Genomic DNA, 22,113 nt, shown 5'->3' with positions numbered 1-22,113 from the left:
GCAGGTTTCTTGACTCTACTGAATACACATTTGCAACATGGCTAGATAATGATGATTATCAGAATAGTACTGAAAGAAGTTTCTTATTTTGCTATTATTTAAAAAAATAAAACTACAACAAAATTAACACTGAAGTTGGAAAATTCAGAATTGCGAATATATTCTAAATTCAGAATTGAGAATATATTCTCGAGAATATATTCTCAATATAGTCTTTGGGGTTCTCTTCCAGAAAGCCTAAGACTGAGATGACCAAACATATTTTTAACACCTGTTTTGGAAAACAGGTGAGATTTTAACAATTGAGTCTTCTGCTCATAGCCAGATTGCCTCCAGTGGTCTTGTCTATTAGGCTTTAATACCATATGTGATAGAGCAAGTCACAGATACTGACATGGCCTCCTTGATATGGGCCAAAGGTTTTGGAATAGACTGAATCAACTGCCAGATCTGTCTCATTTCTATCCAGAAAAAATATGCACTCTTGAAAACCACAGTAAGCAGGTAAATATTTATGATTTCATTTACATGTACAAATATTTTGCCAGTTCAGTTTGGGGGAAGAAATGTAAAAGTGACATTCCAGCCAGGTACTCTGAGTTTGGATTAATTTAAATCTGTATTCAGTCGCATCATTTATTTAAATGCAGTACCAGATACATCATTGTTACAGTGTTAGTTGGGTCTGTATGAGAAACGCAAAAATCATTTGTGGAGGGGAAAAGAAGCATTTTGATAAGCTGTGTTGTAAAGTACCAATTAGGCATGAAAATATATACATATATATTTAAATTAAAGATTGTGACTATCAGTGGTACTTTCTTTTAACATTCCAAAGGCAAAAAAACTCTTTGCTCTACAAATAAATTCTTATAAATCTAGAATCATTCTAAGTGATTCTACAAATCCCCATGGGATGAAATGATATAGCAGTAACTGGAATGAAGGAAATGTCACGGAGACACAAAAACCACTACAATCTTTTCCTTCATGCACTAGCAGAATTTTAAGAAGCAAGTTTTTCAAGTCTTTAGTAGCCCCTTCTAGGTTGTGGACAGCTGAGTCAGAACTGTGGTTGAGTTTTTCAGGGCCTTTTTTAAAAAAACTAGATTGTGATATAAAACCATAACATTTGGCATAATAATAAGAACCTAAACCATATTTCTGAAGATACCCTAAGTTGCCTTCAACAATTAATTACTGATATCTTCTAAAAAATGCCAACTTCTCCAGAAGTGGTTAGGTAATGTCATAGATTAAGAAGCTTGTAAGTACAGCCTCAAAGTCAAGATTTTTTAAACTGAACTTATCACAGAAGTTAATTACTACCCTCAATTTTCCAAGAACACACAACTCATTGGTCCCTTCCCTTTTTAAAGCAACTGGGTAATACAGCACTGTTAGGTGTGGCTTCTACATGTAAAAAAAAAAAAGGTAAAAGTCTTAGAGAATGGTTTAAACTGGAAAAGCAAATGTGATGCAAACAGAAATATTTAGGTCTTCGCCTTAATAGAAGATGGACTTTGTCACACAGAGTATAGCAGACTGAGGAATCACAGAATGATTTTGAAATTATTACTTGAAATGTTAATATGTGAATTAGTAGGAATCACTAGGCCATGATTGAAAAAGCATTACGCAGGAAGATATTTTAAAAGGTATCAAGTTGTGACAATTGCATTTGAGAGAGAAGTAACGCCCCCCAAAATTCCTAGATACAAGAATATTACAGTCTAATACACAAAAATTATGTACAGCGGAGAAGGTAACACGAATACTTAAGGAGATTGACTCTAAAATGTGAACTTACAAGGAACATGACAGGTGTAAAATTTTACGTGAAATTTGGTACTTGATTTCATTAAATGTGCTCAGCCAAATTCAGATTAACCAGCACTAACTGAAGAAAGGTGAAAATATTCAGATTTGAAAATATGCAACTGTTCAGATCTGCAACCTGTATTATTTTTATACTTTTAGACTATCTATTTCACTGTCTATATTCCATTAAATTAGGTATTCATTTTCAAAAGGTTTGCAGCATTTTTTTTTTCTTTTGTCAGTTTCCTCAGACTCCCTGTAGCAGCATTAAAACTTAACCATTTCTTCTTACTATCCTAAAGAGAAGTTGGCCTGATTAATATTGGTAATTGATTATAACTGATTAGTTAACATGACACTGGCATGGATGTTTGCTCCAAAGGTTCACTCAGTGAGCACAAAGCAAAAGTGATAGATAAGCTTTTCTAAGACATTTTTTCCATTTTACTGTTTTGCTGTTGTAAAGCACTGCTCTTAAAATACATAGGATGCCTAATGGAAGAACAACTTTGCAGGCAATGATATGACAGGACTGGGGAGTGAGTTGAGGTACACTCAATGAGGGTGTGCTGTGTGTTCCCAATACGAGAAAACAACTTGGGGACACAAGTTTAGGAAGGAGCAGAGATGACACCGAAGGAGAGACAAAGCAAGAGAACTTGCAAAAACTCAAACACGCTAACTGAAGGCATCGTTTGGAGGAACTTCAAAGCAATCTATGAGGCTCTGCAGACATCACCATCTGCCACACACTTCTAAAGATTTGATGTCTCAAGGGGCTACTTCCTGCAAGACATGAACATCTTCACAGAAGAGATTAGAGATACATCATGAACTATCTCATCCTGACCATTTATCATGATAAACCTGCCAAATGCATTAAATTTGCATAAAAGGATGTGGTCTCCTTTAATATGATACCTATTTGTCCATTTCTTAGTGACAAAAAATGAATTGAAACACATTTAGTAGGAGTGCTGCAACTAATCGTTTATAGTGAATAGGCTACTTTTGCTGAATTTCCACACTATGATCTAGCTCTGAGATTTTTTAAAATTTCTTTTTCATTCACAGCATACGTTTAGGTTGTCAGCTGTCAGAACGCTAAGCATCTCTCTAAATGAATGAGAAATGCCAATTTAAACTTGTAAAAAAAATCTTACAATGTCACCTAAAAAAAAAAGAAAAAAGAAAATCATTGATATTTTGAATGATCATCAGTAGTGGAATTATTTCTATTCATTGAAATTCCCTACATCAGTGATGGAGGTTCTGGGTGAAACTTCAACTAATTTCACTTTTAAGTTTTTAGGATGGCATGGCTAAGATTTTCATGTGTATGTTGGGACAAAACCCGAAGGGAAATCCTGAAGGATATTCAAATTTTGTAACCTACTAAACTTTTGTTGATAAAAAAAAATACAGAAACATAGAATCATAGAATGGTTTGGGTTGGACGGGACCTTAAAGATCATCTAATTCTACCCCCCCCTGCCATGGGCATGGACACCTCCCACCAGGTTGCTCAAAGCCCTGTCCAGCCTGGCCATGAGTACTTCCATGAATCCACAGCTTCTCTGGGCAACCTGTTCCACTTCCTCACCACCCTCAGAGTAAAGAATTTCTTCCTAATGTCTAATCTAACTCTACCCTTTAATTTAAAACCATTACCCTCATCCTATCCCTACACTCCCTGACAAAGAGTCTCTCCCCAGCTTTCCTGTAGCCCCCTTCACATACTGGAAGGCCACTGTAAAGTCCCCCCGGAGCCTTCTCTTCTCCAGGCTGAACAACCCCAACCCTCTCAGCCTGTCCTCATAGGAGAGGTGCTCCAGCCCCTTGATCACTCTTGTGGCCCTCCTCTAGACTCACTTTAATACGTTCACGTCCTTCTTGTGCTGGGGGCCGTAGAATTGAACACAGTACTCAGTAGGGGTCTCATAAGAATATAGCAGCTTTTTGCTGAGTTATTAATTCAATATATGCTTTTAGATACATCCTAGGCAAGTTCTAAACATATATAATCAAGGACATTATACAATCTTGAACTTTTGCATCAGGTCACCAAAAACAAAATCAGAATGTCCTTTTAAAGACACTGTATGCTACATCAACAAACCCATTTGCTTTTGCTCTTCCCTTTGAGTTATTTAAATAATCACTCTAGTCATGGCCAGTCAGCTTGGTACATTTGCTAGCAAGCCATTTCTGAAAACCTTTTCCTACCCTCCCCTTCCTAATGCTAACTTTCACATTTACTGTATTATTCTCCCATTTCCGTAAATCCAAAGTGAATAATGGAAAATTTTGGTAAAACTTACAATGGGAAATATACCTCAAATACATTGATTATATACAAGTGTGCATCCTTTTTCCTTCCACTTCCCACAAAATGGCATGGTTTCCAATTAATTGCTTACAGATACCGTGTTCAGTCTCTGCAGTAAGAACATCAAGCCATTGACTAATTTCTGAGTTCCTTTAATAACAGTGTTTCTGTGGGATGGAAGGGACTCAGCCTCCACTGAAGGACTGCTACAAGGTAATAAGCTCCTCCATCCACCATTCACTGTAAATAGGATTTACAAAGTTCCTCCAAAATGCCTGTAATACTTTAGGTATGAGATCTCACCCCCTCTAGTGACTGGTCCTAGTGACAATAGGATACAGCAGTTTACTGAGAGTTAACAGGAGCCTTCAGCTCTTGCTCTAGATGCTGAAATTCCAGGTGTTGAGCGTGCTGTTGATTAAAGGTGCCTGCACATCAGCGGTGTTGGCTCAGTACACGCACTCCAATAGAGATTGGCAACAGGCTCCTACACCACACCTGAGAATCCATCCAGGGTGCCCTCTTCACCTAAGGGCATCTGCAAGTACTTGCTTAACAAAAGCATAGCCTATGCAGCTCATTAGTTTAGAAATTAAATGTTTCGGCTTAAAGAGGAGCAAGGCAGAGGACTGTATTTAGAAAACTATATTAAGAGCCTGCAATTGGGAAAATTGAGGCTCAAACACAAAAACACATCTAAACGATGCTAATGTTGGAAGTTCCAGTTCTGTTGCAAGGCTTCATTCGCTGAAAACCTAACAATACTATAGACCTTTCCTCAACTCGGCTCCAAAAAGCCCAGTAGCAGCATTTCTTGTTGCCCAAATGTCTTTCTTTAACAAAATACTTAAAATCTCCTTGTTCCCGTGGTGATGAAGCACCTCAAAGGCTTAACCTGCTAATCCCATGCCCCACTCTGCCCATGCCTCCACAGGAGCAGAGGGGAATTTGTGGAGTTTGCCTCAGGCATGGGCAGTTCAGCAAGAAACTCAGCAGGCTGTTGGGCTACTGTCCCAACAGGCCTGCTTCTTCCTCAAAAAAAATTATGTGATTACTAAAGCAAATGAATAATTTAAAAAAAAATCCCTCCTTTGGTGAGGGTGCAATTAGAGGATTATTTGAAAGCATGCTAGTGAGAAAATTCAAGGCCATCATTCTTCCATGGAAGACTGAAAAATCCAACAAGTTTGCACCTCGAAGACTCAGTATAAGGAAAGCAGATAAATGCAAGAGTGAAGCATTTTCAGAGAGAAGCCACATAAGAATTTTAGTCTGTTGTCTTTGGGAAGAATCTGGCAATGTCTTCTATGCCAGCACTAAATAAATAAATCAATCGGCATTCCCCACAGTCATCGACTTCATTCTGATTCCTCCATACTTCCATAGCTGTGTCCCAGCTTTCTAGCCCAAATCACTTTACCATACAACTGCTTGTGTTGTGAGAGCTTTCTTTAATGGATTCATGCTCAAAGCGTAAAAGGCAAGCAGCAATACACACTTCAATATTTAAAAGCATAAATAAAAATCTTAATAGATCCCAGATGTTTAATTTCCTCCAGCCCTTGTCAATGATTGAGTTGGTGCTGATGTAGATCATTTTTTAAGATCAGTGGTCAGTTTGATGCTGAAAATAGTTTAGGTGCCTGGAAATTCGAAATGCAATTTCTACGAATAAATAAGCTATGAAGTAGGTGCAAGAGAGATGACTATGAATGCAAGTGGCTATACTTCTGTAAACACTCTATGGCCTGAAATACACCCAGAGGTTTTAAATGCAACGGAGTATAAGACAGATAGTAACATTTTGTCAACATACACACAACCTTGTAGAGATAATTATTTCAATCTCATTTTCTTAGCAAAAGAACTTCAAAGGTTCCTACAAATAACAAGCTGAAGGAATCCTTACTTTATGGTAAATACATGGCGCTGGTGCTGTTCAAACTAATGAAGAATTTGCTGTTTACTTCAGCAGAACTAAGATTTGCTAGCTGCATCCATTTGTCACTTATTAAAGCAGTAAGTTATCATTTACTGTGCCAGGCAAATAAAGAAATATAGAAAACCCAGCTACAAAAAAATAAAAAAGAGCTGCTGAACTGAGTAACCGAGGCCACTCTGCCAAGCACACAAGTTTCTAGCTGTAACGAGGAGCACAATTTCTCTGCTCTGATTTTTACTTGGAGAAGTCCGTAGCCTCCTAACTGAGGGCAACCAGGGGAGGGTGGGTTTTTAAGGCCCATATTTAGCCTACACAAATCCATGATGTGTGCACTTGACGTCATACCGAGGCTGCAAGTCTGCCAGTCCAGCAGCCACAAACCACACATGCTGCCAGTTGCAGACTGAACAGACACTAAGAGGCTATGAATTTCATTTAATCGTCTCCTCTCCCCTTCCCAGTGAAGCAGAGAGGCTAGCAGCTGCTTGAGGAAAAATGTTGAAAAATATTAACTATGAATGTCGAGGATTTGTTTTTGATTGGTATTAAAACCAAACAAATGAAGACAAAGCCTAATAACAAATCTTGTGAAAATTGTTATTTATTAATACAGCTAACAACATAGGCTTCAGAGTCCACTTTCAATGAGTGTGGATAAGCTCACCTAAATGATTTACTTCCTACAGCTTGTCAGATGTAACTGCTATTCTGCTAATTTATGTGCAGTTCATTTCTCTCCAGCTAAATTTGACTGAAAACTTAACCCCCTTTCTTGTTATTTGCTTTGCTACTCAATATTCCCTGATACTGAGTGCTGCTGTTTTTAACCATGCTTTCTGTTGTACCTTTGGCATTTGTGAAATGATAACTGCAAGCATAATCTATGCCCCTGAACACACAGTTCTATCACATCGCCAACTATAGACGACACCTAAAATCTGAATATGCCCTTCTGAACCTTCAAAGTGCCTGAAATTCATCCCGAAGAACTGAGTCACCCTAAATTGTTAAAGCTATTAGAATAGGTAGGTCCCTGAACTGAGTTTTTGCTGAACCATCTTCTGTAGGAATGAGGTGCGTGCTCGAAGCTGCCTCAGTGTTGTGCCCTGGCACCTCCAAATGCATGGCCAAATGCCAGTTCCATTGACACAAACAGGAAAACTTTGCCTGGGATGAGGTACTGCATTACAGAGAGATAGTAAGAGCTGCCTGAAACAAATCTAGGAAGTTTGTGATAGAGAAAAAAAAAATAAAGAAAAAAACCACACCAGTACCATTGGCCCACAAACAGTATGTTATTTGCAATTGTGCATCTGTGTGCCATCAATCTCCAAGGAAGGGAAAGACTGCTGGGCTGAGCTCTCAATTTATATTTCTCAGTTGCCTCTTATAATCACACTCAGTGTTCTCAAGCTTAGTGCAGCTATTCCAGTAACAAAATTTTGCACGCCAGGTGGGTTTGTCCAAGTTCCCATGGTCCTAATAGTTTAATATACTCCCTAATAATAATCTTCAAAATTATACAGGTAATTGTGTTTGTAAAAAGGCAACTTCAGCAAAACCAGGAGGGTTCTTTCCTCTCAACAGGAAAAATGTTTTAATAAAATAGCTAGTATACTCCCATTAAAAAAAAAAAAAAAAGAAGAAGAAAAACATTAAAAATTCCACCCTTTTTCTTTAGCTGCTGCATTAAACAAAGCTAAGGGAGTTGTGTGGTCCACAAATGCTGGAAGGATGGGCACTGAGCAGGAGAAGCATCCCTCAATTCTGTGAGGCTGGGATCCAGGATGAGGCGTTAATATTCATAATCTAGACTGTGATTAGAGGGAAGGCGCTAGCTCCTTTGCAGGGGTGGGCCTAACCCAGCAGAGGTGCAGTGAATTGCTTCCCTTCCTTATTGAAATTCAATCCAATTTATACTGCAGAAGGAGCATAATGAAATATAGCAGAGATCATTTTGGTAGTTTTTACCCATCCATGCTGTCCTGCCCCTAACCAATGTATGCCCCTCACAGGACTCCACTCTTTTCAACTTGAAGCAGCCTCAGGAACAACTTAAGTTTCTTTAATATGGTAATCATTAAGATATTGCTATTAGATCACCATTCAGAAACGTATCGAGACTGTAACTACCTTCATTTGTGTAACACGCCAATAATGCTTCAGTTCTGCTTAAGGTAGCCCGCTTTCTTTCAAAATGACAATTTAAATAGCCCCTTTCCCTCCAAAGCGGAATAAAAGATTTACAACTGCCCCCTTTATTTGCAAGCAAATACAGGTAGTGTCTGTTAAAAAGCAAAATCCACTAGGCATCGGATAGTTCTGGTATTGTGAGTAGTCTCCAAAAGGCAACAGATGTGGGGATGGGAGAGGGGGGGAGTTGATTTTGTCTTTTTAATATTCAAAGTGGGTCTGTTCTCACTGGCTAATTAAATCAGTAGAGTGCAAACAATTAAAAAAAATGTTGCCTTTCTTCCCTAGAACAACCTCCTGGTTCATCTCTACTTATTTATGACAAGACTATAATATTTCCTCCCCAAATCCTTATGAAATAAGATATATATTTCCCAACACCAGTCCTCACTGAGAAGAATACGTTTTTCTTGGGGAATTTAAGATAAGTTAGTCCTTCCACTGTTAAGAGAAAATGGACTTGGAATGAGCTTCTCTGATTGACATGAAACTACTGAAGAATCACACTAAAAAGTAATGGATTTAATAACAGTATCAGATGTACAAATCAACCAGCTGAATACTACCCTAAAATATATTTGTACTTTCTTGGCAAAGCCAGGAGGTTTGCACGGGCATGCTGAATTATTTGAGAAGTAATGAAATGTGTTAATAACATTAAACAGTCATCTTCCAAGAACCTACTGTATTGTGGTATTTCTAGTCAGAGAATTTCTTGTAGTACATAAATATATGTAAAATCAATTAAAACATTTGATTTGTGAAATCAAAATGAATGTTGGATAATTAGATTTGGGTTTGAAAGTATTTTAAATACTATCCACTCCTAGTCTTCAGTTCGTTACATTATATAGCACAGTGCTAACAAGGAGCTGCAGACACAGACCACAACTGCTCTGTGCTGGTACTGTACAAGAACAGAAAAAAAGGTCCCAGCCTCAAGAATCTAGTAATAAGTAATACTTATAATATAAATACTTATAATTTAATATATTTAAAATATAAATATTATAATAAATGTAACGCTGCACATCTTGAAGGCAAGGGTGTGGATGAACGTCAGTAGCCACCCAACTTTAAAAGCTCAGCAAAGATAAAATACCGCTGTGTGAAATAAGACAGATTGTATGCACCGAGCCCTGTGCTGCTACTGCTTCCCACACCAGCTAGTTTAATGCAAGTTTGGGCCATATGCCTACCTGTTATGTTTAATTGACAGCAGTGTGGATGCACCTGAAGGTAATGGACAACAAAAGGATGAAGACTCCCTACATCACAAGGGAGTATGTACAGCAAAGAGACTGTTTTGGGGAAACTCCTTTCAAACACTTGGGATCATCATGGAAGAAACCACAGACATGCAAGTCTTGTGGTGATGCAAGATGTAACAATGCAAGAAGTGAGGGTCAGAGACTACTAGAGAACAAGTCTTATGAGGAAGGGCTGAGGGACCTGGGGTTGTTTAGCCTAGAGAAAAGGAAGCTCAGGGGAGACCGTATGGCTCTCTGCAACTACCTCAACGGAGTCAGTCTCTTCTCTAAGCAACAAGCAATAGGACAAGAAGAAATGGCCTCAAGTTGTGCCAGGGAAGGATTAGGTTGGATATTGGGAAAAATTTTTTCACTGGAAGGGTTGCGAAGCATTGGAAGAGGCTGCCCAGTGATGTGGTTCATCTACGTCCAGGGATGGAGATATCGACAAGATGTGTAGATGTCGTGCTTAGGGACGTGGTTTAGTGGTAGACTTGGCAGTGCTGGTCCAATTATTATTGGTCCAATTTTAAGTTTATCAAGAATTTCTCCCAAAAATATAACTTCATTGTAAGGCAAGCAGTTCATGAATTACCTACAGCTGAAATACTGACCTATTTAACCCACTAAATTCAGGGTTTTACAGAGTTGTGTGCCCATTGCCAAATGCTTACTGTATTTTTGTTTCGTTCAACTCTGCTACTGTTTGAACATACTCAGCACCAAAATGTACTTTAATCGCTTCAAGCGCTCTTTTGGTTAACCAAATTAATGGTTGGAAACAAAATATTTACTCTGTGCAGCAGCCAAAACCATGTTTCTTTATGTAATCTGAATGATGAGCAAACACCAGAGCACTGGAGATAAGAGCAGATCAGACTCAGTGAAGTGATGCCGCATCTTATGACGCATCACATCACAGAAAAATATGTATTATAAGGGCTCTGAACAGAAATGAGCCCATTATTGCTTAATTTTACTGTATCACAAAAGCACAGCACAGTAATCTAGCCAAGAGATTTCTGTTCATACTCATATGAGAGGGCATTTATCAACACCCACTAACCTCTGAATTTTTACCTGTTTTCTAAAAGATACTTGTGTTACTTCATAAGCCACAAGGTGTCACAGTGGCTCAACTGGAAGGATTCTTGTCAGTCTAGACACGCAGGTTGTGGCTTCAGGTTACATACCAGTGCTAACACCGCTCTGTACTAGGAAGTCTGTGCAATGCTGCGTATTTAGGAGTGCAGCCCTTTGGATGGAACAATCAGTCAAGGTGTAACTCAGTTGCTTCAGGATGCTCTTGATGTGGGTGTTAAATAATCTTGCAGCACTGTCACAGAAGAGATGTACTCGTTGTGCTGGCATCTTGACCGATCTTCTTACTTTGCATTATTAACCCTGACAGAGTGTTAAGAGATATTGAAAAGAGCAGAGCTAATCATTCACATCAAATAATAAATCTCACGAATTCCACTTCTTTCTACTCAGAATTGCTAGGAATTAATAACAACTTATTTCAATGCATTAATTATTCAAATTTAAGACATATGTTTGTCTTTCATAACAAGCAGTGTGCAATAAAGCATGTAATATTCTGCTAAGACTATATACTGTAAGTGGTCATATATCGCATGTTACTATTTCTCATCCCTGACTGGATGAGCACAGATGGAACTAGAGCTTATAATGCCAGGAAGCTTCTAATTTTTTTTCAGCAATTTTATATTACATTTTTTTCTAAAGTAACTACATGGTAAACAGTATATCCTGCCCCACGGAAAAAAAATTAAAAAGTCCAAATACATCATATTTACTGATCTTTAATTTCCCATTGCCACCACTCATTGACATTAATTTGCTTCATATGCATACACTTGTCAGTCCTCATTGCAAAGCAATGAGAGATTTGTCTCTGGTGTATTTCATTTCTAAAGATCATGGTTCTACCTGGGAAGTTCTGGAAACTCAAAACAGTAACACTGCCTCTCAGCTTAGCCCGTATAAAATAAACCACTTCTTTTGAGAATCCTTAACAACTTGAAATTTGCATTCTGCAATTATTCGTGAGAATAAAACTCCAGTGATCAAACAGGCACAGAAACACATAAAGAGCATGAGCATAGCCAGAGCAAATTCACTGTTAAACTCAAGTGAATAGTCATGGAAATTTTACACGTAGTATTTGCTGCGCTCAGGTAGCGAACCTTTACCCAGAGCGTTGCCTTTCCATGTCCCATTATTCATGCCAACACATTCATTAAAACAGGCCTATGCCTTTTAACATAATCAGCAACGTGCATAGGTGTGGCCTTCAAAGAGTTATTACCATAGTTTACAGGCATGCTGTTCGTAAATACAAGCAGAACTCCACTCGGTGTAAAATGCCAAGCTTCCCACAAAACATATGGTAATTTTTGCTCTGTAAAACAGATAGATGTGCTATATAATGCATAATTGCAGCACATTATATCTGAACTTCTAATTGCTTAAAACGATGCTTCGAATCATATCAACAACATTATTACCTAATTACCCTAAGGGTTAACTGATACTCCAGTGATTAAGTCTAGGTAGAGGTGGTGAAGCTATTGTACTGCCTTCATGCAGTAAAGCAAGTGGTATGGTTGCAGATGCACATATAGAATCCATAACCTGTTGATGTTTTTACCATTTAGGTATGGGGAAAAAGAAAGGTGGAGAAATGTTGGCCCAGTACCAAAAAGGAGTGTCCTGCAAGATCCCGGACGACTTCTACAGGAATAATTTTTGTTTTCTCTAAAGGAATTATTTTGCTTTTACTTAATGGTGTTTACTAGTTGCAATAGCATTATTGTGATGTGAAATGGAATAACACGGAAAGATTTTCAGTGCTTAAAGTGGAAACAAGAATTACGGAAGACAGTGACACTGATCTGAAAAGGCAAGTTACTATTAGAATACAAGGGATTGAGCATGTGGCATTTCATATTCCCTTTAACCAATTGCAAAAACAACAACAAAACCCACAACACTATCCTAGTTGCAAACCCAAAGGCAAAGCAGGTTTCATGCCTATCTCAGCTGAAGCTGGAGGTTCTGTACCCCCTAGAAAAGGAGCTGGTTAGGAACACTGCTGCTGCTGGCTGCCTTCCTGAGGGATAAAGTGAGGGTGCTCCAGATTAAATAATAAAAATAAAAAGTTTCACTCTTTACTTTTGTGGTTTCTGAACTTCTTCCTCTTTCCATGTGACTACTCTATTTAAAAATTTAGAATATTTCTTTTTGTCCAATGTGGTTATTAATATTTCAGAAATCTCTTTGTATCCTGCTCTAGGACAGATGGCAAGTCTTTCTCTGAGACAATGTTCCTCTAATGGCTGAAGCAAAACTACACAACTGCAACACCAGTCACAATAAGGTACATGAAATACTGTAAACATGCAAGGTATTGAAAGTCATAATTCTCTCAATCAATTTACTGCTTTAGCAAATAAACCTAATAAAAATAATTAGAAGAAACAAGTGCTTGAAAGTCCAAAGAAAAAAAAAAAAGTCTGCTGCATAGGTGATGCAAGTCTGCACATAGTAATACTGAAACAAGAACAGTTGTTTTCTCCACGTATTAAGTTTTTGAAGAATGAGCACAGTGAGACTATATTTAAGGTCTATTCTTGGGTCTGCCTTAATCAGGGGTGCCCATATGTGATCTCTATTATTCACATACAATGTTTCCTTCGTGTCCTGAATGCAACAGATGAGGTACCCAAGTAGCCTGTGCAACCCTTCTGGACCATGAAGGATGCTCTACTCTTCAGCCAGCAGCCGTGTAATGGATGGGATCTGGATTGAGTCTGCTGTACATGAGCAATCTGATTGCAAAACTACACCCAGAGATTAGATTTCCCCCTTCCCTTTTTAAGCACACACACAAATGGTACAGACAGATATGAATTAGTTTCTGTTTGGCTACCTAGGCTTGGCAAGCTGACCCTGTGGCTTAGGATCAAGCAGGATGGTTATCAGCAGGTAGTACAGATCACACATGATAGTTATAACAGCAATGCTTTAATTTATCAGATTCTTGGAAGGATACAACAATCCAGCAGGTAGTTTGCAAGTAAACAGGCAGCCGAGTTCAAGCACACTTAGAAATCTACATCACATTCTAGATTTACTGTGCCAGTCGTGAACTTGTGACTCTGCCCCAGCTAAGTACTGAGCACTGACAACAGAAAGACCTTAGGGAGAAGGTCTAGCCTGATGCTTACCTTTTAGCTGCAGAGTTATGAATACTACTGATGAGTTATTCATAAAAAATAAGCCAGCTACACCCAAGTCTCATGCTTCAGGTCTGCATGATGTGGACAGGAACAGCAGCCTGGCTAGGAGGCTCACTGCAAGTGGGCCTTGACAAACAGGCAGCAAAGCGGTGCCAAGGGAACCTATGTCTCGTGGAAAGGACAGCCTGCTCCTGTAAAATGTACGGCTGTTACAAAGACTCTACGTTACGCACTTCAGTCCTGATGAACTGATAAGCTTAGAAGGCCACCAAGCCCCAGTATTTTATTTCTAGAAAGGTCTCATTTTTCCAGGTCAGTGATTTTTCACTAGCCCCATAAGGCATGGAAGTGCCAGAGTTGTCTCCAGAAACATCAACCGTTCCCACAGAGGTTTATTGCCCTCAAGTGATTCTAGCTGATCCCCTGAAGTACCAAGAGTACAATTTGGCGTAGATCAGTAACTTATAAGCTACAGTTTAGGAGCATGTGGCCATCTACCAGAACGTAAAAGAGATGGAAACAGTATTCTAGGAGTAGTCTTGAACTGAATATTCAGCATGAATTCAATAACCAAACCCAGAAAGAAAGGACTGGGGAAAAGAAGCACACAAGCCTAGAGAGATTTCAGCCAGTGTTTCAGAAACGTTTCTTTCACTACTATTTTTGGCTAAAAAAATAAAACCACTGAGACCTGACCAACAGGCCCTGTCCTACCTCAGCCAGTTTTGGAGACTACTGACCATCAGCCATTTGGGGGCAACCTTGTTCCTGCCAGGGTCACCCCTCTGAGATCTCGAAAAGCCCAGGAACCACTTTTGGAAGAGAGCACCCAGCAAAATGAGGATACATGCTGGCCTGTTTACACAGCGCAATGCAGGAAAGCAAGCTCTGCTTGGGAAGGAAGCAACCGAACAAAGTATCGGCTTGGTTGGAATGCCTGTTTACAGCAGATACACAACTTTTGGCAAAAAGATACGAACAAATACCATTTGAAGAGAGGAGTCTAGCTAAAAATATTGTAATGAGTTTAGAAACCTACCCCATATACTTTTTCTATAAACAAAGGAAGTGTATATATCAAAACCAATATTTTTTTTAATCTAATCTTGCAATCCAACTGCAGGCAAAACTCCCGTTTAAGTAAGAGTACAAGACTGGGTCCTTGTAATGCTCTTTATTTTGTTCCTTCTCACTGTCCAGAGACTTCTATTTTTGAGACTTGATCTGCATAGTAAATCTTGTTTACATCAGAGAAGGACTGAGTTTAAGGGTTTTTTTTTAAAGTGGATTTATGATTTAAATAGTAAAGAGGAAAAAAGAGAGAAAACGAAGGGTTGAAAAGGTTTCTTCATAGCAATGATCCGGTAAGCATCACAGCTATTTACAGAGGAGATCCAGCTTTAATACTTCACACTGACTCTCCCTCGACCCCCTCACCAGCCCCTGTCCCCCAAACCTCCCATCCCTTCAGCATGAAGTTTACACTCTATATAGTAATATAGAGTGTAAATATGTGAGGGGGGGAGGCAGCAAGTGTAAATATGTGAGGGGGGGAGGCAGCAAGTGTAAATATGTGAGGGGGGGAGGCAGCAAGACATCCCTGGCTGTAAGCTAAGGATCAGCATGGAAAGGAAGTAGTCTTTTTTTTTTTTCCCCAGCCTCATAAGTATTGTTAGTTTGTAACAATTTTAATTGAAAACAGCTGCAACTCATTTTTTTTTAAAGGGATGAAAAAAGACTATATGAAATAAAATGACAATCAGAGGGAAAAAAAAAAAAAAAAAAAAAAAGAGCCTTGAATTCATTCTGAAGTCAGTGTCTGCCTAAACGGGTTCAAGGGTTTTCTTTTAAAACTGACCTTTCAATTTCAGCAAAGCGTGGTTTAAAACTAGGCTTTGAAAATACTTTACTCATGTTCCTAGAATTGCTGTGTACTATTAGTATATTTGTGGAAGAAGGAATATTTCCTCAAAAATACTTTGAAACACAAGTTCATGTTTCTTCTCCACAAAGCAAACTCATTGGACAAACTCAGATTTATGTATACAATATCAGATCTGTTTGTGATACTAAGTTGCTATGTGAACAAATGTGATGTCACAACAGATATTTTTATGACTAATCCATTAAAAATGCATCAGGAGGAAGAAGAAGAGAAGATTATTTCATCGTGTAGCAATGCAAGGAAGTAAAATAAGAGACTTCCATTAAACTGTAAAAATTTTGTTTTGCTTTGCTTTGCTTTAAATATTTGCTTGAATATGAATGTCTGTGTAAGCTTCCAGTTCATTTAGTAGCTCTTAAATAATCATAACATCCTTCTTTATTTTCCTTTTAATCTGCTTTAAATTTTCTTTCATCATGAAATCTCCACTTTTGAAAATTCACTATACAGTTCAGTAGGAGTTTAATATGATATGATTTGATTAAGCTGATTGTCTTTAAAACAAATATGCTAATAGTCAAGTTTTCCAGTCACCTTTAAAACACTCTTAGCCAGAAGGGCTCCACTCTCTTCTAATAGAAAGAGAGACAGGTGAATTTAATATACTATGATAGACAAAGTTCTAAAAATATAGAGGACTAAATAAACAAGTGAAAGGCTTCATGCATTTCTTTGATTATTGGCAATAAAGCAATGCCTCAAACTTTAAACTGTCAGCAACTTTAAGCGATCTATGCGCAGCATGCTGTAATGCTACTGGAAAATAATTATATACAAGATATAATCACCTTTTGTTTTCTTTTAAGTGTGAGCAATTTCAAATGATTAAATATTATAATGGAAAAGGATTTACAACATCAAAGAGGAAAAGAGTTCTTATTGTGGATTTTTTTTTAACATCAAATTTTACGAAGAACAGAGAAAATATTTAAGCTAATTTACCTACATTGCGTATCTGCTACCTAGGACTTCAGAAACTGCTGATTAAGTCCCAACAGGCTTCCTTCCTTGAAATGTTAAACTAACATAGATATAAAAATATTGAGATAAACTGAGTTTGAGTGAATAGTCATGAAATCCTTGAAACCACAAACATACAAGGAAACAGCTGTATTTCAGTTAACCAGAAAGTTAGTTAACTGTGATGGAAGTAAATAAGATTTGCCTTTATATCTGACAGAGATTATTAAACGTTGAAATATGCATTTTACTTCTTTAAAACAGGATTGTTGATATATTACAAAATGGCACTAGACATTCCCAAGTATTATTAAGAAAGTATGTATTCATTTCCATTTAGGACAAAAATAAAATAATTTAAGAAAAAGTATTACAAGATTAGATTTCTTTGAACAACTTTTAAGGAAGCTAAGGTGTTCCTGTATGCTGGTTAGTAACTCAGGCCCCCTAATTTACTTTAGATCACATAAGAATTAGCTAGGTAGTGGACTTTTGCCAGTACTTACATCATAAAACCACCCCCTGCCTGGGTGTGATTGGAATTCTTCGCCTAAGACTGACCCTGAATTTAAAAAGGCAGCTGTAGGTTCTGCCTGAAGAGCCCAGAAAGTTGCAACAAGTTTGGAGAGCAAAAGTTTGTACGTCTAGCGTGGGCTGGAGTTGCTGATTCTTTACTTTCATCACTAGTGTTTCTTCCTAAAGAAAACAAGAATAACAAAGATATCCATGCTGCATCTAAATGACCTTTATTTATCACTCGGTATTTTGTCTGCTTAACACGCTGAGCACATCCTTCACTGAGGCTATTTATTCCTTCCCATCGGATGCTGACACAAACCAGAGTGGGAGCAGCGGATTTCTCAGGGAGGGTCCCTAAGCACAGAGCCACTCTCAGGACTCTTCTACCTCCCCCACGTACCATCCTCTCTGCTGCTGGTGGGGCAGGAACAGATATGGCATTTACTGGTGCCTTCCCTGATGGTGTCTCTACCACCCCAGGGCTTTTACTGAATCACTTTTCACCTACCTGCAAGCTCTCTAGAGAAGTTACATGGATTTATTACAAAGGCGTGCTCTACAGATGGAAGAGGAGGTAGAAGGACATGACATACAGATAGTTACTCCTTAACAGGCTCTCCATCCATCTGCTGTACAACTTCACTCATTTATGTACATTTTGCTCTGCCTTCGAACTTTCACCACTGCAAGGGACAGCAGAGAATCCGACTCGAAAAGATTATCAAGGCCACTTTAATTCCATAGGAAAACAACACAATCCCAAAGGCTTTCCAGGCATGGGAATGGACGAAGGAATAAGAGCTGTAGGGTTCAATTTTTTAAAATAAATCCTCACTTGCCACCGGCTCTCTCCAGAAGTTGGGTCCAAGTGGAATCTGACATCTTGCTACCCCCAGTCTTTTGGGCAGTTTCTTTGTAATTCCTTTCCCCTTAAGCTGCTTTACTTGTGCTCACCTACCCCCTGGGGCTCGCAGAGTGCAAGCAGCCTCCCTCAGACCAGTGCCCACATTATTTCAAAGACTGCCTGAAGAGAAATGCTCAAGCAGTAAACCTCTATCACCCAAAGCACAAGCACATTCCTCCCAGGACATAGGAGGCTCCATCGGTCTGGACTTAAGAAATTCAGAGCCAGTTATACATGTTCCAGAAGCCTTCAGCAACTGAGCACAAACACACTTGGAAGTGCAGAAAATTACGTGAAACTTCCACTCCCAATCTGCCCAAGAAGGCAGCAGGATTCTCTGCAGGCTGCCCGCACCTAGTCCCTGTAAGCGTCCCAGGGAAGTAAATTTCTAAAACATTTCTTTATTAAAGGAAATTGTTTTAATTGGGGGATGAATGAAATGACATGAAACAAACTAGACAATACATTTCAAGGAACAACAATAGGTACAGCAACAAGCTCAGAAATTAAAAAAGACAACCAGAATGTAAACACTGAACTACCACAAATTTTACTGTGAACAACTGAAAGAAAATAACCTTGAGCATAAGGCCTTCACTGACTAGGCACTATCTGTCAAAGTAAAATCCTGCTGAAACCCATGGCAGGAGGAGCGGGTTACTGCTTTTTGCTCACAACAGTCCACCCAACAGGAAAGCCTGCCATTAAACCGAAGTCCCTCTCAGCACACCTCAGCCATGCAGGAGGCAGAAGTTGTTTCACAAGTCCCTCGAAAACTTTTTGAGTGTAACATTCATCAAGGAAAATTGGCCTAATAAAATACTAAAAGTACAGCTAAAATAATATGTGAAATTAACACTGACAGCTTTTCAGAACAGCTTCCACACAAAGCCCTGAAGGAATCACTTAATGATACACACTTCTATTCATTTGGAAAAGTCTAGAAATTATGATGCTAGTATGTACAGGAACGTAAGGATCGGAGTTGTAAGTCACTGACAAACAGTTTAGAAAAAAAAATAAAAAATAAACACCAATAGCTAAATGACAGCGACCACCAGCAACCAACTACTTGGGGCAAAACTGACGAGCAGTTCCCATGGTTTGGGGAGCTGCTTCGAGTTTCCAGCCAGCCTGAAGTGTATTTAACAATTACCCAAGAGCAGTGTTTTAGGACTAGCAGCGATAAGAGTGCCAGAAACCCAGTTCCCCCGAGCAGCTAGCCAATCCGAAAGCAGGTCACATCTCGTTAGCTGTATCATATACATTAAACGTCACAGCCCCTCCATGGCTTAGCTGACAATTCAGGCATGCATGTGTGTTTTGTTTTATGATAACCTCATGTTCTCGTCAAGAATTACAATGCAGCAAACAGGTCAAGTTAAAATCCTCCACCGTGCTTTGTGACACGAATTCGGCAGGCGTTTGCCTCTATGTAATGCTATTAATTACAAAAGATGAATACTTTTGAGAAGTGTTTGCAGGGCACCACTAGAAAACTACTATGCAAAATTGCAGCCCCAAGAATGTTTGCTGCACAAACACAGCCACATGGGCAGAAATGCAGCCGGGTGCAGTCCACACACTTTTCACTTCAGCAGACCAAAAAGTGTGCTTTATTTAACCACATAAATAACAAGATGCAGCCACCACGATTATTTTTTCTCCTAAGTGACAAAAGTATTTCCCCTCTCCATTTAGCATTTTCCTTTGTGGTAGCTGATCAGGGTGCAGGAGCCAGGGTGTGTAAACCACTAACAGATTATACAAAGCATAAGCAACAGTGAATGTAGTTTACATTATTAGGTACTTTTGACAGCTGTACGATAAAGTCATGAACGGATCATCCCTCTTGCTAAAAGCAACCGCATTCCCAATGTAAACACGAATTTCTCTGTCGGCTGCTCTGGACATGTGTTCCACCTTTAAGTGCAGCTTAGGCACAAGTTTTTAAAACTCTGCTCCTGTTTTCTGCCAGCATTCATTTTTAATTTTAACGAGTTTACAAAACAAAAGCAGATAAAGGCTCGCCTCTCCCCCTAAACCTGCAACGGTTCTGGATTAGTTTTGTGCAGAAGCTGAAGAGATACCTTGCAATATTATAGCTGCAAATGCCAGCAGGACAGATCCTGAGCAAACAACACACTAAGCAAAGAAATTTCCTCAGAACAGCATTACAATCAGTCCTGAAGTGCTGTGCTGTAATTTCAAGATTTCAGCCTAAGCTGGTATCTACTCAAAGAGTTGCTCTGCATGGAAACATAATGAGGGATTACCCAATTAAACTACTAAATTAATTAGGGTTCATGCCTGCATATCCTCTACTGCCTAATGGGACGCTTCAGCTGGAATTCAGGCTGAAACCCAGCACGCTCCATGCACAGTAAAACAAGGCTGAGGGACTTACCTCTGTACGCGACTGCAGCCTCTTGTTCATTTCATATATTCGGTACTCTGGTTGCACCATGTATGGTGTGTGTCTCCTATAAAATGGGCCAAAAGGAGAAGAATAGAAAGGGTCATGTGGTGTGCTGGACATCTTGCCTGCTTGCAGCGATTCAAGCTACCCAGAGTATCACCAACATCCATACAGAGCACATGGGCTGTGTGTTCTCCACAGTACAAAGTAGCAGCAGGCGCGCACACACACACATACAGGCTGCACACACTGGCTGGGAACTGCTGTGGGAGCCCTCTAGAGCAGGAGGCGGCGGGGGGGTGGGGGGGGAGCGGAGAGGAGAGGGAAAGAGAGGAGAAGAGAGGAGAGGAGCGAGCCGGGGAGGGAGCGGGAGGGAGAGGGAGAGCACAGGCTCCGGAGAGCTGGATGGCTTCAGGCACCACCGCTCGTTTTTAAAGAAGCAGTTTCTGGAGGGGTCATTTCCTGTCCACGCTGTGGACTAGTTCGAAAATATCATTTTCCTCTCCCAGCCTGACAGAGGTCCAAGGTTTGGTTTTAATTTCTCCCCGCCAGGACCCCTCGGGAACCTGGCAGCCGGGCTCGTTAGCATATAGGTGGTTTTAAAGCTGCCTGAGCCAGCCCGGGGACGCGGCGGTGCCCACCCGCGGCCTGGGGCCGCTTTGGGGCGGAGGGGGGGGGGACGCGGAGGAGCCTCGGCGCTGTTTCCACACGGGGCTGCGCCACGCCTGGGGGCAGGGGGAGCTGGGGGGGACCCTACCCCTTCCCCTGCCCCTGACTCTGCCCCGGGGGGTGCTGCGTTTGGAGGGGATCCGCCCCAAAAGACAGACCTCCCCCCCGGGGCAGGGCGCCCCCCGTCGCTACCTGAGGGCAGCCGCCCCAAGGGGCGCCCCGTTCCCTCAGGGGCTTTCCAGCCTGGCCAGCAGTAATCCGGCCCCGCAGAGCGGCGAGAGTGAACCCAAAAGTTCCAAAAATATATATATATAAAAATTAAAAAAGGGGGTTGTGGGGGGGCAAGAAGCACCCCATGGGGGGAACTTGAAACAGACTTGGGTGGAAGTGCTGGAAAGGGGTCATCACCTTAAGGAAAAGTCCTGAAAATGCAGGGAAAAACAAAATGGGCTTGTCCGCTCCTTGGGAAAGTGTGAGGGTTGGGAGGGGAGCCTACAAATTACCTGGGGGGGGAAAGGGGGAAAAAAAAGCCCTCGAAGCACAGCCTGCCTTTACACACAGCTGTAAAGTATCAGGCATTATTTACAGTGCTGAATAAATGTAAAAACAACAATAAACAGCGCTGAATTAATCTCTCATGCAAATTCATTCAAGCAAATGGAACCACTCTAGGAACAGATTTAGTTAACTAATATGATTAAGAGAGTAACAATTGGGCTGTGTTCACAGCGCTTTTCAGCTGGAGCGCTTGGCATCAGCCCTGCACGCTTGCCCATTTCACAGATTGGGAAGTCGAGGCACGCACCATTACACTTTCAAATTTTACGTAGTAATCCTAAAAAAATGTTGGAGCATTATCCCCCAACTGCCAAAATAATTTTAATCCAGCCAAATGTA

At 40.0% G+C, this 22,113-nt stretch overlaps 1 protein-coding gene across 4 annotated transcripts in view; it reads right to left on the bottom strand.

The window, feature by feature from the left end:
- The window catches only part of LDB2 (LIM domain binding 2), a 216,309-nt gene extending 195,543 nt beyond the window's left edge, over positions 1-20,766 (bottom strand). For all 4 annotated transcript variants that reach the window (XM_084286787.1, XM_084286789.1, XM_084286788.1 and 1 more), the window contains exon 1: positions 20,536-20,766. In XM_084286787.1, the coding sequence (XP_084142913.1) occupies positions 20,536-20,667 (132 nt within the window). In that variant the 5' untranslated portion in view covers positions 20,668-20,766. The remainder of the gene's footprint in view (positions 1-20,535) is intronic.
- Between the last annotated feature and the right edge of the window lie 1,347 nt (positions 20,767-22,113).

The sequence above is a fragment of the Netta rufina genome (assembly GCF_964035555.1).
Source record: "Netta rufina genome assembly, chromosome: 4".
Taxonomy (NCBI): Eukaryota; Metazoa; Chordata; class Aves; order Anseriformes; family Anatidae; genus Netta; species Netta rufina.
This window is presented reverse-complemented; position numbering and strand designations above follow the sequence as displayed.